Below are 21,513 nucleotides of genomic sequence, written 5' to 3' on the forward strand. Positions count from 1 at the left end.
TGCAGAGAGAGAGGGAGAGTTCATCGACTTTGTATGCAATTGACTTTCTTTCATTCTTTCCCATAATGCCTTTATGTTTGATAGGACTTGTTTTGTCCAAAAAGTGGGCGTAGCGATGGGCACCTCAGTGGCATGCACTTTAGACAATATTTACCTGGCTGTTTTTGAGAGCCGCTGCGTCTTCTTTTTGGGCAATCTCTTTGCCAGACATATTAAACTATTCTTAAGATATGTGGACATTATCTTTATGATATGGGCCGGTTCCCAACAAGAGTTTATGGAGTTTGTAGGGTACCTAAAAAGAGTCAACTCTATGAATATGCACTTAACCTTGGTCTTTGGGGGAGACAAATTGGAGTTTTTGGATGTTTGAGTTTACATAAAGAACAATTAGCTTCATACCACTGCATTTAGAAAAAGCACAGCTACTAATTTCCTCTTGCACTACAACAGCTTCCAGCCCACTCACACAAAAGAAAGTCAATTCTTACGGTTAAAGATTGAATAGTGATGATGCAGGCTTTGAGATCCAAGCTGGGGAATTAAAACAGAGGCTACTAGATGAGGGGTACCCCCATTATATCTTAGAGAATATAAGTAGAGATAAGCGAACATACTCGTCCGAGCTTGATGCTCGTTCGAGCATTAGTGTACTCGAAACTGCTCGTTGCTCGGACGAATCCTTCGCCCGCTCGAGAAAATGGCAGCTCCCGCCGTTTTGCTTTTTGGCGGCCAGAAACAGAGCCAATCACAAGCCAGGAGACTCTGCACTCCACCCAGCATGACGTGGTACCCTTACACGTCGATAGCAGTGGTTGGCTGGCCAGATCAGGTGACCCTGGGATAGACTAGCCGCTGCCCGCACTGCTCGGATCATTCTGTGTCTGGATGCCGCTAGGGAGAGAGCTGCTGCTGGTCAGGGAAAGCGTTAGGGTGTTCTATTAGCTTACTGTTAGGCAGGAGTGATTCTACAAGAACCCAACAGCCCTTCTTAGGGCTACAATAACGTTATACTTTTTTTTTTTATTATTTGCAGCTAGTACCATATTGTGAGGAATTTGCAGGGGGACTTGCTACCGTTGTGTTTAGCTCTTAGTGACACACATATCCACCTCAAACACCAAAGTGGGAAAATTTATTAGGGGTTTGATTTCAATTAGGCACAGTCTGTCATTTACTTTTTATTTTACGTTTATTTTTTCATAACTCAGCGTCATCTCATCTCATCTGGCATAGCAGTGTGCTTTCATACTTGGCTAGAAAATAGCCAAAGGAGAATCTAAATGGCTTACTTACGCCTACAATAGCGTTATATATATTTTATTTCTGGTTGATCTGCTGGTGGCTGTCCTTGCTGCAGTGCATCTACTAGCAAATTGTGAGGAATTTGTAGTGAGACTTGCGACCGCTGTGTTTAGCGCTTAGTGACGCACATATCCATCGCAAAGACCGAAGTGGGAAAATTTATTAGGGGTTGGATTTCAATTAGGCATAGTCTGCCAGTTTCTTTTTATTTTTTACGTTTATTTTTTCATAACTCAGCGTCATCTCATCAGTGTGCTTTCATACTTGGCTAGAAAATAGCCAAAGGAAAATCCAAACGGCTTACTTACGCCTACAATAGCGTTATATATATTTTATTTCTGGTTGATCTGCTGGTGGCTGTCCTTGCTGCAGTGCATCTACTAGCAAATTGTGAGGAATTTGTAGTGAGACTTGCGACCGCTGTGTTTAGCGCTTAGTGACGCACATATCCATCGCAAAGACCGAAGTGGGAAAATTTATTAGGGGTTGGATTTCAATTAGGCACAGTCTGCCAGTTTCTTTTTATTTTACGTTTATTTTTTCATAACTCAGCGTCATCTCATCAGTGTGCTTTCATACTTGGCTAGAAAATAGCCAAAGGAGAATCCAAACGGCTTACTTACGCCTACAATAGCGTTATATATATTTTATTTCTGGTTGATCTGCTGGTGGCTGTCCTTGCTGCAGTGCATCTACTAGCAAATTGTGAGGAATTTGTAGTGAGACTTGCGACCGCTGTGTTTAGCGCTTAGTGACGCACATATCCATCGCAAAGACCGAAGTGGGAAAATTTATTAGGGGTTGGATTTCAATTAGGCACAGTCTGCCAGTTTCTTTTTATTTTACGTTTATTTTTTCATAACTCAGCGTCATCTCATCAGTGTGCTTTCATACTTGGCTAGAAAATAGCCAAAGGAGAATCCAAACGGCTTACTTATGCCTACAATAGCGTTATATATATTTTATTTCTGGTTGATCTGCTGGTGGCTGTCCTTGCTGCAGTGCATCTACTACCAAATTGTGAGGAATTTGTAGTGAGACTTGCGACCGCTGTGTTTAGCGCTTAGTGACGCACATATCCATCGCAAAGACCGAAGTGGGAAAATTTATTAGGGGTTGGATTTCAATTAGGCACAGTCTGCCATTTCCTTTTTATTTTACGTTTATTTTTTCATAACTAAGCGTCATCTCATCTGGCATAGCAGTGTGCTTTCATACTTGGCTAGAAAATAGCCATAGCAATAGGATAGCATCGTTTGGTTTTAAAAACTAAAAAACACACAAAAAAAACCACAAAAAAACGTTAAAAAAAAATTAAAGTTATAACTTTCATTTTCAGCTACACTCCCTAGGTTCATGTCTGAAGTTACTGGGACTCGTGGTAGAGCACTGTTGAGGCCAGAACAGTGCGAACAGGTGATGTCGTGGATTGCCGACAATGCTTCGAGCAATTTGTCCACCAGTCTTCCACGCAGTCCACCCATGTCACCGAAATCGGCACTCCTCCAGCTCCTGCACCTCAGCCTCCTCCCCCCCAGTCTGCCCCCTCCCATGAAAATTTGGCATTTGAACCGGCATACTCTGAGGAACTGTTTTCTGGACCCTTCCCACAGTCACAAACCACTTGTCCGGTTGCTGCTGAGCAATTTTCCGATGCCCAGGTTTTCCACCAGTCGCAGTCTGTGGGTGATGATGACCTTCTTGACGTAGTGGAAGAAGTGTGTAAAGAGGTGTCCGACGATGAGGAGACACGGTTGTCAGACAGTGGTGAAGTTGTTGTCAGGGCAGGAAGTCCGAGGGGGGAGCAGACTGAGGGATCGGAGGATGATGAGGTGACAGACCCAAGCTGGGTTGAGAGGCCGGGTGAACACAGTGCTTCTGAGACGGAGGAGAGTCCTCGACCAGAACAGGTTGGAAGAGGCAGTGGTGGGGCCAGACGGAGAGGCAGGGCCAGAGCAGGTGCATCAGCGCCAAATGTGTCACGTAGTGAAGCTCCCGTGGCGAGGGCTCCCGCGGCGAGGGCTAGATTTTCAGAAGTCTGGAGGTTCTTTAAGGAAACACCGGATGACATACGGACTGTGGTGTGCAACCTTTGCCAAACCAGGATCAGCAGGTGTTCCACCACTACTAGCTTAACTACCACCAGTATGCGCAGGCATATGAAAGCTAAACACCCCACTCAGTGGCACCAAGCCCGTTCACCTCCGGCCGTGCACACCACTGCTCCTTCCCCTGTGTCAGCTGATAGTCAGCCCCCTGCCCAGGACCCTGGCACAAAAACCCCATCGTCGCCTCCACGATCCTCCACAGCATCCACCAGCGTTCAGCTCTCCATACCCCAGACGCTGGAGCGGAAACGGAAATATAGTGCAACCCACCCGCACGCCCAAGCCCTTAATGTCCACATCTCCAGATTGCTTAGCCTGGAGATGCTGCCCTATAGGCTAGTAGAGACTGAGGCCTTTCGCAACCTCATGGCGGCGGCCGCCCCTCGGTATTCGGTCCCCAGCCGCCACTACTTTTCCCGATGTGCCGTCCCAGCCCTGCACCAGCACGTGTCAGACAACATCATCCGTGCCCTGACCAACGCCGTTTCTGACAAGGTCCACCTGACCACAGACACGTGGACGAGTGCTGCCAGGCAGGGCCACTATATATCGCTGACGGCACATTGGGTTAACTTGGTGGAGGCTGGGACCGAGTCTGACCCTGCGGCTGGTCATATACTGCCGACGCCGAGGATTGCGGGGCCTACCTCGGTCCAGGTCTTTCAGGCCTACTATGCCTCCTCCTCCTCCCACCCCTCCTCCACCTCCTCCTCCGAACTACCATCCGTGGGCATGGCGCCATCAGTCGCTAGCTCTAGGCACAGCAGCAGTGCCGTCGCTAAGCGACAGCAGGCGGTGCTCAAACTGCTGAGCCTAGGCGATAAAAGGCACACCGCCCAAGAACTATTACAGGGCATCACGGCGCAGACTGATCTGTGGCTGGCACCGCTGAACCTGAAGCCAGGCATGGTTGTGTGTGACAACGGCCGTAACCTGGTGGCGGCTCTGCAACTCGGCAGACTGACACATGTGCCATGCCTGGCCCATGTGTTAAATCTCATAGTTCAGCGTTTCCTCAAGACATACCCCAATCTGTCTGATTTGCTCACGAAGGTGCGCCGCATCTGTGCGCATTTCAGGAAGTCCAGCACAGATGCTGCCACTCTCAGGGCAGCGCAGCGCCGCCTCCAACTGCCCGCTCACCGACTGTTGTGCGACGTGCCCACGAGGTGGAATTCAACATTAACCATGTTATCCAGAGTTTACCAGCAGCGCAGAGCGATTGTAGACTGCCAGATGTCAACTTCCACCAGAACTGGTAGTCAGGTCAGTCAGCTTCCTCAAGTCTACAATGAGGAGTGGACGTGGATGTCTGATATCTGTCAGGTGCTGAGTAACTTCGAGGAGTCAACACAGATGGTCAGTGGCGATGCCGCCATCATCAGCCTCACCATCCCGCTGCTTGGCCTGTTGAAAAACTCTCTGATCAGCATGAAGTCGGAAGCTTTGCGCTCGTCACAAGAGACGGGGGAAGAAGATTCCCTTGTTGATAGCCAAAGCACCCTTAGGTCTGTTTCTCAGCACATATCGGAGGAGGTGGAGGTGGAGGTGGAGGAGGATGAGGAGGAAGAGGAGGAGAATGTTGGCGAGACACAAGAGGGGACCATTGTTGAGTCCTTCACTGTTCAGCATGTATGGGCAGAAGAAGAGGAGTTGGAGGAGTTGGAGGAGGAGGAAATGGACAGTCAGGCCAGTGAGGGGAGTGAATTCTTACGCGTTGGTACTCTGGCGCATATGGCAGATTTCATGCTAGGCTGCCTATCCCGTGACCCTCGTGTTCAAAGAATTTATTCCAGCACCGATTACTGGGTATTCACTCTCCTGGACCCACGGTACAAGCAAAATCTTTCCACTCTCATCCCTGGAGAGGAAAGGAGTGTGAGAATGCATGAATACCAGCAGGCCCTGGTGCACAAGCTGAAACACTATTTCCCTTCTGACAGCGCTAGCGGCAGAGTGCGTAGTTCTGCGGGACAAGTAGCGAGGGAGAGTAGGCGAGCAGGCAGCTTGTCCAGCACTGGCAAGGGTACGCTTTACAAGGCTTTTGCCAGCTTTATGTCACCCCAGCAAGACACTCATCTGTCCCCAGTCTCGGCAGAGTAGGGCTGATCTTTACAGAAAGATGGTGAGGGAGTACGTAGCTGACCATACCATCGTCCTAAATGATCACACAGCTCCCTACAACTACTGGGTTTCAAAGCTGGACATGTGGCACGAACTGGCGCTGTACGCCTTGGAGGTTCTTGCCTGCCCTGCCGCTAGCGTGTTGTCCGAGCGGGTTTTCAGTGCAGCTGGTGGCATCATCACCGATAAGCGTGCACGCCTGTCGACTGACAGCGCTGACAGGCTGACGCTTATTAAGATGAATAAAGCCTGGATTTCTCATAATTTCCAATCTCCACCAGGTGAAGGAAGCTCAACCTGAATAATTTATGCACTCCTCCTCCTCCTCATTTTCCTCCTTCTCCTCCTCTTTGTACACTAAAGCAGAGGAAACTGGCTATTTTTTGACAGGGCCCACTGGCTCTAGCTATAGTACTTTATGCATTTAATTTTTCTGGAGGGCCACCTACCCGGTCCTCTGTTTTAAACAATTTTTGGTAGTGCCACATACAGGCACTCAATCTATTCAATTTTTCTGGAGGGCCACCTACCTGCTCCTCTGGTTTGAAAACTTTTTTGGACTGCCACATACAGGCACTCAATCTATTTCATTTTTCTGGAGGGCCACCTACCTGCTCCTCTGGTTTGAAAACTTTTTTGGACTGCCACATACAGGCACTATCCAAATTAAATTGTCTCCATAGCAGCCTCCACACGTTGTCTCCATTGCTACCTCCAAAAGTCGTCCATATAGCTGCCTCCATACATCGTCCCCTTATCAAACGAGGTGTGTCAGGCAGAAATTTGGGTTGTTTTCATGGATTCCACATCAAAGTTGTTAACTTTGTTGCCACCCTGCTGTGTTATCCACAAAATATACTGGCAAACTTTTACCATTTAGGGATATTATTTCAGCGCTTCTTGCGCATCTGTTTACATTCCCCTCACCCGCCATATCCTAAACTTATAAGAACGCTACTACACTTAACTTGGTGCAGGCTGGGACCGAGTCTGACCCTGGGGCTGGTCATATACTGCCGACGCAGAGGATTGCGGGGCCTACCTCGGTCCAGGTCTCAAAGGCCTACTATACCTCCTCCTCCTCCCACCCCTCCTCCACCTCCTCCTCCTCCGAATTACCATCCGTGGCCATGGCGCCATCAGTCGGTAGCTCTAGGCACAGCAGCAGTGCCGTCGCTAAGCGACAGCAGGCGGTGCTCAAACTGCTGAGCCTAGGCGATAAAAGGCACACCGCCCAAGAGCTATTACAGGGCATTCCACATCAAACTTGTTAACTTTGTCGCCACCCTGCTGTGTAATCCACAAAATATACTGGCAAACTTTTATCATTTACCGATATTATTTCAGCGCTTCTTGCGCATCTGTTTACATTCCCCTCACCCGCCATATCCCAAACTTATAAGAACGCTACTACACTTGATCTTATACAAAAGGTTCTTAGAAGTGCTGTTTGGGGAGTAGCCTAGAGACAGGGGCTTGGATTGGCGAAAGCTCGCCTGGAAGCGGAGCGCCAGCTGCATCCCAAGATCCAACTAACATAGTTTTAACTGCAGCACCTTTAATCTACTACTAGTTCACTGCCTCCATAATAATAATGATAATAATATTTATTTATATAGCGCCATCATATTCCGTAGCGCTTTACAAATCATAGGAAACAAATACAAATGTAATGTAACAGAGCACAACATTTGTATGGAACAACAGGAGTGAGGTCCCTGCTCGCCAGAGCTTACGGTTTATGAAGATGATGGGGTAACACGAGGTAAAATAATATTTAATGGTCAAGCCATTCTTCTTAGGGAATAGAACAAAATATAATAAATGGAATTGCTGTCACTTGAACCACTCAGCCGTCATCTTATATACCAGGTCCAGGGTGAATGGGACTGCAGAGAAGTCTGGTGCCTGTTGGTTGCTGGATAACAGATGGGAGGACGACACAGGACGGGTTAGTAGAAGAGTTAAAACTTCATGCAGTTAATGAGTGTTATAGGCTTGCCTAAAGAAATGGGTTTTAAGAGCACGTTTGAAACTTTGGAGGTTAGGTATTAGTCTGATAGTCCGGGGCAAAGCATTCCATAGAATTGGTGCAGCTCTAGAGAAGTCTTGGAGACGCGAGTGGGAGGTCCGCACTAGGGTAGAGGTTAATCTAAGATCACTGGCGGATCTAAGAGCACGGGTTGGGCGATAGACTGAGATAAGAGAGGAGAGGTAGGGGGGTGCAGCATTATACAGAGCTTTATGGATGAGGGTTATTATTTTAAACTGTATTCGAAAGGAGACTGGCAGCCAGTGCAGCGACTGGCATGAACTGTAGGCATACATGGTCCCCTTATCAAACGAGCTGTGTCAGGCAGAATTTTGGGTTGTTTTCATGGCTTCCACAACAAACTTGTTAACTTTGTCGCCACCCTGCTGTGTAATCCACAAAATATACTGGCAAACTTTTATCATTTACCAATATTATTTCAGCGCTTCTTGCGCATCTGTTTACATTCCCCTCACCCGCCATATCCTAAACTTATAAGAACGCTACTACACTTGATCTTATACAAAAGGTTCTTAGAAGTGCTGTTTGGGGAGTAGCCTAGAGACAGGGGCTTGGATTGGCGAAAGCTCGCCTAGCAGCGGAGCGCCAGCTCCATGCCAAGATCCAACTAACATAGTTTTAACTGCAGCACCTTTAATCTACTACTAGTTCACTGCCTCCATACATGGTCCCCTTATCAAACGAGCTGTGTCAGGCAGAATTTTGGGTTGTTTTCATGGCTTCCATGTTAACTTTGTCGCCACCCTGCTGTGTAATCCACAAAATATACTGGCAAACTTTTATCATGTACCGATATTATTTGAGCGCTTCTTGCTCACCTCCTTTGGTTCCTCTCTGCCACCCATTGGTTTGAAGCCTGAGTCCATTTAGGGTATGTCGCCATGCCACTCTCTAGCCTGCCGCTGCTGCCGCTGCCTCTGCATGCCGTCCCCTATAGTGTCAGGGTCAATTATTGGATGTTTTAGATGCTATCTAGCTTCATTCTGTCACTCTGTCATGGCCATGCTGTTGCCCATAATTTTGGCATAATGGTGCGATTAAGCAGCCTCAGAGGCATCCATGCATGCTGCCCCTGCTGTTTCCTGTCCATTTCCGTGGTGTTTCCATCCTTTTCTGAGGTTCCCAGGTGTTTGGCCAAGCTTCCCTGTGCAGAGCCTTGGTCCCCTTGAAATATGCTCGAGTCTCCCATTGACTTCAATGGGGCTCGTTATTCGAGACGAGCACTCGAGCATCGGGAAAAGTTCGTCTCGAATAACGAGTACCCGAGCATTTTAGTGCTCGCTCATCTCTAAATATAAGATATCCAGAGGAGGATTTGCATCCACCTCCGGCGTTCACCCCTACAGTCCTCTTCTTTCCCGTCTCGACTTCTCCCTGCATCTTCTGACTTCCAAGCAGTGCGGACAGTGGCACGTCTATGCTCTCTGCCCGCATGCACACACACAACGCACTGACGAGAAGCTGGAACTGAGCATCGGAGAAGAGCCGGGGGAGAAGAGGACGCTGGGGGTGAGTATTAATTTTATTATTTTAAAGGGGCAGAGCTGGCCATTATTTTTAAAGGGGGGCTACTACTGGATATTTCTAGAAACCAAGATTACCCTCCAAAAAAAAGAAGAGAAAGAGGCACTAATGCAATACACGGGTGGTTTAATTTTTAAATGTCAAAATAACCTTTATTGATACTAGAAAACATAATACAGTTAAAAACCATGAAGTCAGAAAATGTGGCCTCAACGTGGAGGATGTCCACAGGGTACAGTACAATATAGGGTGGTGGAGCTCAAAGACAGAAAAGGGCGGTCTAACACCGGGCAAGGTGGAACTGATGTGTCTGTATAAAGAGTATGGTGAGCTGGTGGCCAAAAGGAATGATTCCTGTGTGAGCTGTCCTAAGTCCGTACAAGTGTACACAGCAAACAAATGGCCGCTGGAATATGGATCTAACGTACCAGGGACCCTTGAGTCGGGCTGCCAGTTCTTACCTATTGCACGTGAATTCGTTCCACCACCCGGGAAGTCCCGGTCAGGGATCTCCTCTTAAGTCATGGCCGGACCAATAGGTGTGCCAAAAACCAATCACGTGACCTTAATCTCGCAAGGCCCATGCCGTGGCCTGTGGCACGTGATTGTAAGGTCACATGTGCCGCTCCCGAGAGGCCGCGGTCACGTTGGAAACACAATCAACAGAAAACGGCATTGCAGGGCGCGAATGCCGCGAACAACGCAGTGCATCCAACTGGGTATTGGGAACAAGGTAAGTGAACCTCTAAAGAGGGATATATTGGGTTGTAACTTTTGTAGTCTGCATTATGTGTTTATACATTGAATTCATATAGAGGTAAGATGTAAGTTGGGACCCAATTCAAGAGAATATCATGATAGGGTACATGGCCAAAGGATTACTTAGTTCCAAAAAATATATAAATAACATTATATACAATGAAGTGCTAAATATATATTAGTATAAAGAGCTAAAGTGACATTTTATTCAATATATACAGTAAAGTGCCAAATATAAATTGATATAAACACAATGAGATAAAATTTATGTGCCCATACTAATTGCGCCCAATCGTCTTTATGTTTCCGTCTCTGTACAGAGACGGAATTTACAGAGACGGAAACATAAAGACGATTGGGCGCAATTAGTATGGGCACATTATGGGTAATGATGTAAGGTGTCTACCCGCCTTTCAGCCAGACAAGCACTCAGCGCTTCGGTATTAAATACCCTAACCTAGGACCTAATATGATGCTGGAAGTTGCAATTGTAGACATAGGTTCCAGTATAGCAATAGCATAATAGTTAACATGGGCCTCTAACAGCATGTTTTATTTATGTATAGAAATTTAACAATTAGGTGTACTCTATGATTATGTTTACAACGGTATATCTCGTTTCCTTCAACATCACCCTCACTATACCCATGGATCACATTCTTTCCTTCACCTTCTTGCACTTCACCACCCCTCCCTCCACTTCTGCCCTTCTTTTCCCTCACCCCACTACACATAACCTAGGTGTTTTAATGTATTTACAAATTTAAGGTTTTTGCTAGAAATTCAATGTATTAAAAACTATGTGGTCAAGACGGGGATACGCAACGGTACCAGTTCAGCATTTCTTTATTTTTGGTCACATGTTTAGGTTGGACATGCGTTTGTTACTTGTTAAGTCAACAATGATATTATTCCAATACAGTGTTTCCCCTTGTGTATTGCTTGTATTATATGCACATGTCACTTTATCATATACATTTTATCTCATTGTGTTTATATCAATTTATATTTAGCACTTTACTGTATATATTGAATATAATGTCACTTTAGCACTTTATACTAATATATATTTAGCACTTTATATCAACAGAGATTTAGCACTTCATTGTATATAATGTTATTTATATATTTTTGGAACTATGTAATCCTTTGGCCATGTACCGTATCATGATATTCTCTTGAATTGGGTCCCAACTTACATCTTACCTTTATATGAATTCAATGTATAAACACATAATGCAGACTACAAATGTTACAACCCAATATACCCCTCTTTAGAGGTTCACTTAGCTTGTTCCCAATACCCAGTTGGATGCACTGCATTGTTCGCGCATGCGCCCTGCAATGCCGTTTTCTGTTGATTGTGTTTCCATCGTGACCGCGGCCTCTCGGGAGCGGCACATGTGACCTTACAATCACGTGCCACAGGCCACGGCATGGGCCTTGCGAGATTGCGGTCACGTGATTGGTTTTTGGCACACCTATTGGTCCGGCCATGACTTAAGAGGTGATCCCTGACCGGGAAGACGCCACCCCCAGACGAGGGCTCATTCAGAGCCGAAACGCGCGTCGGGGAGGAGGCCTTCCCGGGCGGTGGAACGATTTCACGTGCAATAGGTAATCACTGGCAGCCCGACTCAAGGGTCCCTGGTACGTTAGATCCATATTCCAGGGGCCATTTGTTTGCTGTGTACACTTGTACGGACTTAGGACAGCTCACACAGGAATCATTCCTTTTGGCCACCAGCTCACCATACTCTTTATACAGACACATCAGTTCCACCTTGCCTGGTGTTAGACCGCCCTTTTCTGTCTCTGTGCTCCACCACCCTATATTATACTGTACCCTGTGGACATCCTCCGCGGTGAGGCCACATTTTCTGACTTCATGGTTTATAACTGTTTATTTTGACATTTTAAAATGAAACCACCCATGTATTGCATTAGTGCCTCTTTCCCTTCTTTTTTGGAGGGTAATCTTGGTTTATATTTGAGTATTTAGCATGGCACTATCTAGGTGCGGCATTGTGAAGCAGGAGGCCCAACTACGATAGCAAGACAGGACAAACATACTATATGTAGTTGACTGTCAAAGCTTCCATCAATACCTGATCTTACTTGTTAGATTACTGGATATTTCTGTAGAGGGGGGCTGTTTGCTGGCCATTTTAGTGAGGAGTCTGCTACTTGAAATTTTATTAGGGTAAGTGCTGCATTTCCCAACTCCGGCTTATCCTCGAGTCAATACGCTTTCAAAGTTTTTTTTGTGGGAAAAAAAGGTACATTTATCAGCTTATACTCGAGTGTATACAGTACATGTCAAAAATGTATTTTTAGAGACCAGTTTCTTAAGTGGCTGTGAGGGACCTACTGTATATAGTAACCCCTCCATAAAACTATATTTCTCCTAATAAAATGTTGTTTTAGCTGTTTAAAGGGGTTCTCCATAATAATAATAATAATAATAATAATTCTTTATTTATATACTGCACACAGATTACACAGCATTGCACAGAACTTGCCAAATCACTCCCTGTCCCCAATGGGGTTTACAATCTAACCAACCTACCAGTATGTTTTGGAGTGTGGGAGGAAACCCACGCAAACACGGAGAGAATATACAAACTCTTTGCAAATGTTGACCCTGGGACTAGAACCCAGGTCCCCAGTGCCGCAAAGCTGTAGTGCCAACCACTAAGCCACCGTGCCAGTGGGTTAATTTGCATTTAATAAGATTTATTTGGCTAAATATAGCATATAGTTAAATTAAGCCTATTTGCTATGTTTAGCCATTTACAAGATATAAGTTACATTGGTGTATACTTACCTGGCTTTCTTCCCTCAGCAATCACATAGGACAAGGGGGGGGGGGGCGAACCTATGGCATGGTGTCCTTGGGAGGCTGAAGGATTGAAAGTTGTCAATGAACAAGGAGAAATACATTACTGCTTAAATTGCTGCTCTGGCACTTTGCAATAAATAAGTGGCTTTTGGTTGAAGTTGGGGCACTGAGGCTCTAAAAGGTTCGTCATCACTGACCTAGGAAATGACCTGTAGTCTTCTTGTCACGCATGCATGAACTCTTCTGGCTTGCACTCACTGGTATTGCAGAGAGCACAGATGCATACCGAAAAGGATCATGGAGGTCCTAAAGAGGTGCCATTTTGGATCTTCCTTCAAGATGAGAAGATGAGAAGATTTTTTTTAGATTAAAAAAAATAAACTTAAGAGGTAAAAGGGTGGGGGATTGTGTGTTAGATTATGTAATAGAATCCCTCCTCCTCTCTAACCATGCCTTAATTTCTCTCTCACATGGTTATGCATTGTTAAACTTAGCATTGCATTATTGGCTTACATGAATTAGGGTCTCATATGCATTAGCAACCCCTTTGGTTTATTTGCAGTGTGTGCATGTGTTTTTTCTGTATACCCTTGTATTTACTTTTTTGCATGGTACACAAATACATTGGCAGATTGAGTTAGGGAGCAAAGAGTCCATGACTGGCCCTTGGTAGACATATACACCCGGCTGGTGTACTTTTTAGTGTTTTTATTTGATTGTTGTCCTGTCTTCCCATTGTGTGCTCTTACTATTTACTAATTAACTTTGTATTATATTGCTGCTAGTCATGTGTTTTTTCCCTTGTACATGCTAAGCTTGCTGTGTAGTCAATTGCACAGTTAAACGTCAAGTTCTGCCTCATAGGATTTGGTAATTTTTATGTTTTCACTAAGATATTATTGCAGATTTAACATTTACGGCCACACTGACCGACAAATATAAAAGTAACAGCATTTTGGGATACCTATTTAACTGATAAAAGATAATTACTCTTACTGGTAATTGCATTTTATGTAAGACTTCACAATGGAACGGACCAGACGATTTCTCACTTCTGCTTCAGGGGCCGGAAACCTCTACTTCCCATGAAAATAACAGAGGACATTACAGATGCTAGCCAATTTTAAACTGAGACTTCAATGAAAGAAGAACTCCCAATTGAAAAGTGAAAAAGAAGGTTAGGAAACCCCTATGTTGTTCTTCTGACTTATGAAAAATTCAATCACCATTTTCCGTACCGTGGTGGGGTTCATCCGTGGGGTTCATATCGTAATAGGTTAACAGCAGGTGTCTTATTTATAATATACTTTAAAACTGCAGTGTATGTAGAAAGCTCATGTGAGGTCTGTGAGCCCTCTCCATACCAGTATATGTAGCAGGGGCAGAACTGCCACCAGTGTAGCTTTTGTGTGACCCACTGGGGGTGATTTAGTAATGTAGGATTACTAAAAAAAAATGGGGCAGTTAAGGTGCAGTACAGTTGATTGAAGTGGTTGTCTGGGCTTTAAAAAAAAAGAGAGAGAGGCTATACAAAACAAAAAAAAAGTTATCCTTAACCCCTTGTGCCATGCCCATCTGTGCCATGTCTCTGTTTACGGAGGTAGGTTCTCCTATCTGACTGTTTCCACTCGCCTGATACAGCAATGACTAATGCTGTATCAGGGGTGTGGCAGTTGAATGGGCATGCTTACCTCCGTAAAGAATCTGGGGAACTGCACTAATACGATGCAGCGGCGACATGAGACAACGGGAGCACCGGATAAGGTAAAGATAATTTTTTTTTTTTTACAGTTTCCCAGGGTTGGTTCTATATATATTTTTTTTAAAGCCTGGACAACCCCTTTGCAGTTGCTCTGTTTTTGAAGGGCCAAACCAGAAATATAAAAGTCTCCTCTAGATACTGGATCTCAGATACTTCCACATCCTTTTAATACCCCTTACTGTGGGTGCAGAAAGTATTCAGACCCCTTTAAATTTTTCAGTCCTCGTTTCACTGCAGCCAAGATAAAAAAGACAGATATTTATTATCTACATAAATAGATATTTTTCCTAATTTATTAAACATATCACATGGTCATAAATATTCTGAATCTTTGATATGACACTCCTATTTAACTCACATGCTGTCCATTTCCTTCTGATTCCCGTTGAGATGGTTCTACTCCTTCAGTGAATTCCAGCTGTGTTTAATTAAACTGATTGGACTTGATTAGGAAAGGCACATACTTGTCTATATAAGAGTCTAAGAAACTGCCCAAGCAGCTCATCGACAGAATTGTAGCAAGGCACAGGTCACAAAAGAATGTCTGCAGCACTCAGGGTTCCTAAGAGAAAACATACAGTTTGCAAAAAAACACATGAAGAACTCCCAGACTATGAGAAATAAGATTCTTTGGTCCGATAAGACGAAGATAGAACTTTTTGGTGTTAATTCTAAGCAGTATATGTGGAGAAAACCAGGCACTGCTCATCGCCTGCCAAAAATAATCACAACAGTGAAACATGGTGGTGGCAGCATCATGCTGTGGTGGCGTTTTTCAGTTGCAGGGACAGGATGACTGGTAGCAATTGAAGGAAAGATGAATATGACCCAGTAAAGAGATATCCTGGATGAAAACCTCTTCCAGAGTGCTCTGGACTGGGCTGCAGGTTCACCTTCCAACAAGACAACGATCATAAGCACAGCTAAAATGACAAAGCAGTGGCTTTAGAACAACTCTGTAATCAATCATTCTTGACTGGCCAGCCAGTGCCCTGAACTAAACCAATTTGATCATTTCTAAAGAGACTTGAAAATGGCTGTCCACCAATGTTCACCATCAAACCTGAGAGAAGTGGAAAGGATCTACAAGAAGAAAGGCAGAGGATCCCCAAATCCAGGTGTGAAAAACTTGTTTAATAAATTAGCAATAAAATATCTACATTTCTGTTTTTGAAAGAGTGCACATTAATGAGCAAAAGAAAAGAACTTATTTGATTTAACCAATTGGCTGCAAAGATTGCTAAATTTAAAAGGGGTCTGCATACTTTCTGTACCTGCTGTATATACATTTACTTATAAACATTTGGGTTCCTCAAAAAAAAAAAATGAGATGGTGTCTGATACTGAATGATAAATCTGTTGTACTGTGGATACATTGCACCATCTATTTATTGATTTAGTTTACGCCACAAAACTGTTACAAGAATTTTAGTTTAAATTTTGGTGCACTGACTTTTGCTTGGCAGGCCTTGCCCCTTTTGTTGCACTAGCCAGAAAAGTATCCAAAATGGTCTAAATTCCTTAGCAACACAAATTTTAGAAGTGGGACCTGCATCATAACCTGTGAGAATATAACAATGGTTAAAAGTAAGTGCCTGCTCTTCATTCAAGTCAAATGGAGCTACAAAACTAACTGTCTGACAGTTTTTGTGGCTGAAATTGTCTTAAATTGTGAGCGAGTTCAGTTACAACCACAACTTCATTCTTTCAGTCATTGAAATGGCTGTCAGGAGGTGTGGGTCTTAGAGTTAAAGTGCTTTGCCCATTAAGGAAAATTCTCAAATTTCAATCCCCTAGTGATATTTACACAATAAAGATAATTTTTAACAACTTACTTTACAATTTTACTCAATTTTGTTGCTGTTTTAGCTCCTATCACTTCCTAGGCTGATTAGTGTAAAATGTGGGCGAGGATTTTCTAAGCAGACACATTATGATCCCTCTAGTGCTGTGAGATGCTGTGTGCTGACAATATGTTTAGATTATCAGGGTCCAGGTTTATGTACACTTTCACTTTGCTTCTGGACATTCACTAGTATCTGACACATAGAAAGAGAGAAGAGACAGTTCAGACATCTCAGAGTTGATGAGATCCGTGAGATGCCTATAACACATGACATTCTCCCTTCTGCTATCACAGCCATACACTGTCAGTTTTGTTTCGCTTCCAAACTGAAATTGTGTACACCAGGACTGATAGAGACAGGTTGTACCTATATCTGTGAAATGCTGCATTTTAGTTAATAACAGTGAATTAGAGAATTTGTTATTTTGTTATCCTGAGTATATTTAAGAATCTTGTTTTTTTGTGGGAATACCCCTTTAAGATTAGAACAGGGCAAGTACAAAAGTTGGGACTAGCACCTGTCGGTATTTGTGACTTATCGTGTGTATATGTCAAATAAGTAACATAAGAAAAACCATTAATAAAGTGCCACTCTTAACTAATCAGTAAAATAATCACTGTACTGCAGAGTGATGAGTTTGTGAAACATCAATAAGGTTTCACTGGGAGGTGTAGATTTACATAGAACTCGGCAGGATGTTTAACTGACTTAGTTATGCCAGTTGGGTTAATCTCAGTTCCTATGCTCTATTCATGTGTTGCAATTGGTGCAGTCCAACAAAAAGCTGTTTGGTTTATAAGATAAAATCTGTGTGAGAAGTTATTTTTTGTGAAATAAGATCATCATCAATTTGGTAATGGTATAGGACTTTCTGATTTGTATTTAATTTTTTTGAAGGGAAGAGCCAAAAACAAACTCAGTAATTTTATTTTCTGGTGTGTTTACTGTGTAAAATGTTCTGGAGATGGTACCATCACCCTGCCACAAAAGTACTGTAATTCTAGTTGAGATCCTCTCGCCTATGACATTTAAAAATAGTGAATCATTGGGCAGAAGGAGTTATTGGTAGGGTTTCTTTATTTTGGGAACAAAAAATTCCCTATTATAAAGGCACACTGTTAAAACATCAAAAAATTCTTCCTTTGAAAAGTTGCAAAACTTATGGAAGTGCTAGACTTATAGTTGACTTATAGATGCACCAAATTAATCAAACACCATGCAATTTCATAAATTTGCTTCAAACTATCCCATCAAAAAATCTAGCAAAACTGACCAAAAATTTCCCTCATGATACACCAGATAAAACACACTGGAGCAAGACAAGCCTATACTAGAATTGAGAGCTCATATTGATGTATAAGAATGAAAGGGAAGATACAATCGAGTCCAGAAAGGAGATCCAAATGAGAAAGGGGAAGAGGGGGAAGAAATGAAAGAGAAACCAAGTTGGGGACCAACTTTTAGAGGTATCCTGTTCTAGGGACCAGAGAAAAGAATTTGAACCATTTTGGCATCTAGAAATAAGAAAAGCCATTCAGTGGACAAGGATTTTTGAAAGGTGCCATGCTGGGAACCATTAATGATACATACATTGTGCACTAGGAAATTAATAGGTCACCATGATAAGTGCCACATATGGTTTTGTACGTGGGCTTGGAGGATATGTGTTCAGTATGATAAACGTTTTATTGTAACTATTTTTGGCCGGGTTCTGTGTGATGTTATTCAAGCATAAAATACCCAATTTTGGGGGCCGTCATCATTGGGATTGTTTGTGTGTTTCTTGAACTGTATATGTTGCTGACTCTATCCTGAATTCTATATAACTTTTCTTTTGAGCAGACCAACCCATAAATTTTTTTGCAGGTTTGTGTACTCTCTTGAAAGAGGCTTCACTCTATGTGCTGTTTTTCTGCAGTAGTATGGCACAAATTCCTTATGTCATAATTTCGGTAAGTAAAATATAAAGTATGTAAAACTACTAGTTTATTGGCACCATTACTAAGTTCAGAGAAAAGTTCACATGTTTTCATAAGGGGATTATTCAAAAACACTCATCACAGTGCTTAACAAGATTTAATGTACATTTATTCTTAACATGTGGAACATATAGTATAAAGATTTTATACTGAATAAATGATATTCATTAAGCCAGAGGAAAAGGAGGAATTTACAACAAGTTTTTTTCATTTTTTTAACTACATTTTCTTGAAATACAAATAGGTTAAGTATCATCACTGAAAAAACCTCAATAGCTTTGATGCTTCATCCATTATGGTGTAATAATGTCTGTATGTTTTATATAACCATAGTCTAATTCAGTTGGCAGACAACTATTTCCACATAGTGACCAGTAAAGCAAAGTATCTGGCTGCTATCCTGAAGTAGAGCATTAATTTATACATACAGAAACTTGCACATTACCCTCTTGGTTGGAGATGTGGCCAGGAGAGAATATTTCATTTTTCAGTGTCATGAATAGGAAGTAAACAAAATAAAAAGATGACCATAAAAATCTATCACTTTCACCACATCATGGGGAAATAGACAAATCATGTCCTAAAATGAATGTTTTAGAAAACGGGGGAAAAAAAGAAAAAATGTGAAGGCCTATACATCTCTTATATACATTACAGCCCCTGGGAAGTAGAAAATAAAATAGAAGAAAATATATAATGAAATATCTAAAGGCTGTTGTCATAGTGTAAAAGTCAAACATAAACCAGATTTCATTATGACAGTGTGTGTATTACTGAACTCATTTTAATGACTGAATTTGGATTTTACTCATATTAAATTTCCCCATCATAGTCTATTCATTCTGTTCCTATACTAATGTTCCTGTTATCCAAAGATAAAAACAGTATTTTCAAAACTTCGGCTCCTTGTCTACATATATTTCCACTAACCGTTCTATTGCACACAGGTTTGGTATGTTTTTTTTTTTTATATATTTAACTCATGGTGGGACGAATTTTGAAAATAAAAGAAAAATTCGGCAAAGAATGGATACAATTCATTTTACAATGTTTGCACATTTGTAGCAATCAGTCCCCCAAGTTTACAACCAACAGAGGAAAAAAACAAAATAAAACTAAACAAAACAAAATGACCTCTGAATGTAACAATCACCAACTTTGGTTAAGACAAATAAAATTAATATACACAAACAAACAGCAAATTTTATTTTCTCAGCTCATTAACAATTTCTCTGAATTTCAGATTGGTAAATGACTGTATATGTGGAGCAAATCAGTTTTTATCCTTTTAACTTTTTTGTTTTTCTTCTCTCAAATCCTGATTAAAGAACAGAAAAATAGCCAGTTATATGTGACTCTCCTTTCACACATGCTTGGCATCCCACTGCTGTCATAATTGTCCTATTTGAAAGAGTACATCACAGATGACCGAGGCCACCGCAGAGTTCAATACAGCTGTTATAGAGATATCCAACAATCGACCTTCATGTATAAGGAACTCAGATCGGTTTTCCTCCACTTTGGCCATGGCTAATAATGCCTTAGCTGCCCTGCACATCATGTCTACACTAGGTGGCTCCAAGTTGGGGGGCTGCATATGCATGAGGTTATGCTGACTCTGTTGATACTGGGCCATGGTGACTCCATCTTCCAAGAAGCTTATTAAGTTACCAATGCTTCCCTTCTGCACAGCTATGGCCCTTGCTACCAAAGTATCCCCCTGAGCAAGGTTTGAAAGCAGTGCCACAGACATTTCTCGACACACAGGGTTTTTGCGGTCCCCAACGTACCTAACGAGAGTCGCATACAGTTTCTCTTGGCGACTGAATGGGGGAGTGGCCAATATAAGGTCCACATTATTATCCTGTATACTGAGTTTACATAGGGATTCCAGCACAAGTCTCTGTGGGGATAAAACAGAATTGGGCCCTACTGTTGGGAAGGGATCCTGTGCCTCTGCAGATGGGCATACCATCCAGTGTAGCAAGCCGTCCAAAATTGGCAAACAGATACTTTCTGTATAACAAGACAAGTCTAGCCTTCCAGAAATATTGGCTAATGTCACCAAAGTATTTTCCCTCAGAATCTCAAGGCAATCCCACCACCATTCATCTTTACTACAGCTGGTACCTTTATCTTCATCATCTTCTTTTTCATAAGTCTGTGGTGTTCGTTTTCTCTCTGGGTGCTCATGATGGAGGAGAATTAATTTTCCAAGAATCAAGACCAAACCCGGGTGTTTTGACAACTCTGCATCATTCCCAGGCACAAAGGACAAACTACGGATAATATTTGATACACAAATGCAGCGCTTTGCCAAAGAGTCTTGCCACGGGGCTATTGTGCACAAAGGAGTTTCATCTCTGTTTCTTGGTTCATCTTCCAGTAATGTAATATTCCTATGAATTTTGGCTTGATTTATTCCTAATAAATGTTTGTTACTGTTTGCTTGTAAGCAAGAGCTTGTTGAGTCTTCAGGCAGAGCACCAGGCCTTGCAGACAGGACATCATCAATGGTGGCAGTTATGCTCTTTTCTGGTTGGTCCTCTTCATCCTCTGCTAACACTTTGATGTCCAGATCTTTCTTCTTTTTGCTCAGTGAACTGATTGAGGGTTGTAATGTTTTACGCATGGGTATTTCCATTTTGCTTTCAAAGTGTGTCTGAATGTGTTCGGTTGTGTCACCTCCACCAAGTTGCCAATGAAGGAGTCCACTAATAAATTCCTGTACCCGTCCAAGTTGGTCAGACCGATCAATAACAAAAAGATCATTTTTCTTCACAACTTTGATAGGTAACTTGTCAAATTTGCTTGCTTGTTTAGGTCGTAAAGAAGGATCAATCAACAATTCAGATTTTCCAAAAGAAGGATCTTCAGTATTTACAGGGTCTTTTTCTGCTATTTTTTCAGCATCTTGATTACATTCCTCCTTATCATTCAGTTCATCCTCTAACTCTTCAGTGTCCTCCTTATAATCCATAGCAGCTTCCTCCTCCTCTATAGATAGAATATCTTCTGAGCCATTTTCAAGGGCTTTTTTGACATTTTCACCTACTTCATATTCTTTTAAAATCTTAAATATGTCAATGAGACATTTTCTGAAGTATTCCACCAAAAGCTCAAGGAATCCAGGTAACTATAAAATAAAATAAAAATAAGTAATGCTAGGAAAATGACATTTTCTAATGACACGTTTCAATTCGTTTAACT

General features: G+C 42.6%; 1 protein-coding gene across 7 annotated transcripts in view; it reads right to left on the reverse strand.

The window, feature by feature from the left end:
• Positions 1 to 19,229: 19,229 nt before the first annotated feature.
• Positions 19,230 to 21,513, reverse strand: part of ARID1B (AT-rich interaction domain 1B) — a 310,106-nt gene continuing 307,822 nt past the window's right edge. For all 7 annotated transcript variants that reach the window (XM_072141069.1, XM_072141068.1, XM_072141070.1 and 4 more), the window contains one exon: positions 19,230 to 21,439. In XM_072141069.1, coding sequence (XP_071997170.1) covers positions 19,694 to 21,439 — 1,746 coding nt within the window. In that variant the 3' untranslated portion in view covers positions 19,230 to 19,693. The remainder of the gene's footprint in view (positions 21,440 to 21,513) is intronic.

Source organism: Engystomops pustulosus, chromosome 3 (assembly GCF_040894005.1).
Source record: "Engystomops pustulosus chromosome 3, aEngPut4.maternal, whole genome shotgun sequence".
Taxonomy (NCBI): domain Eukaryota; kingdom Metazoa; phylum Chordata; class Amphibia; order Anura; family Leptodactylidae; genus Engystomops; species Engystomops pustulosus.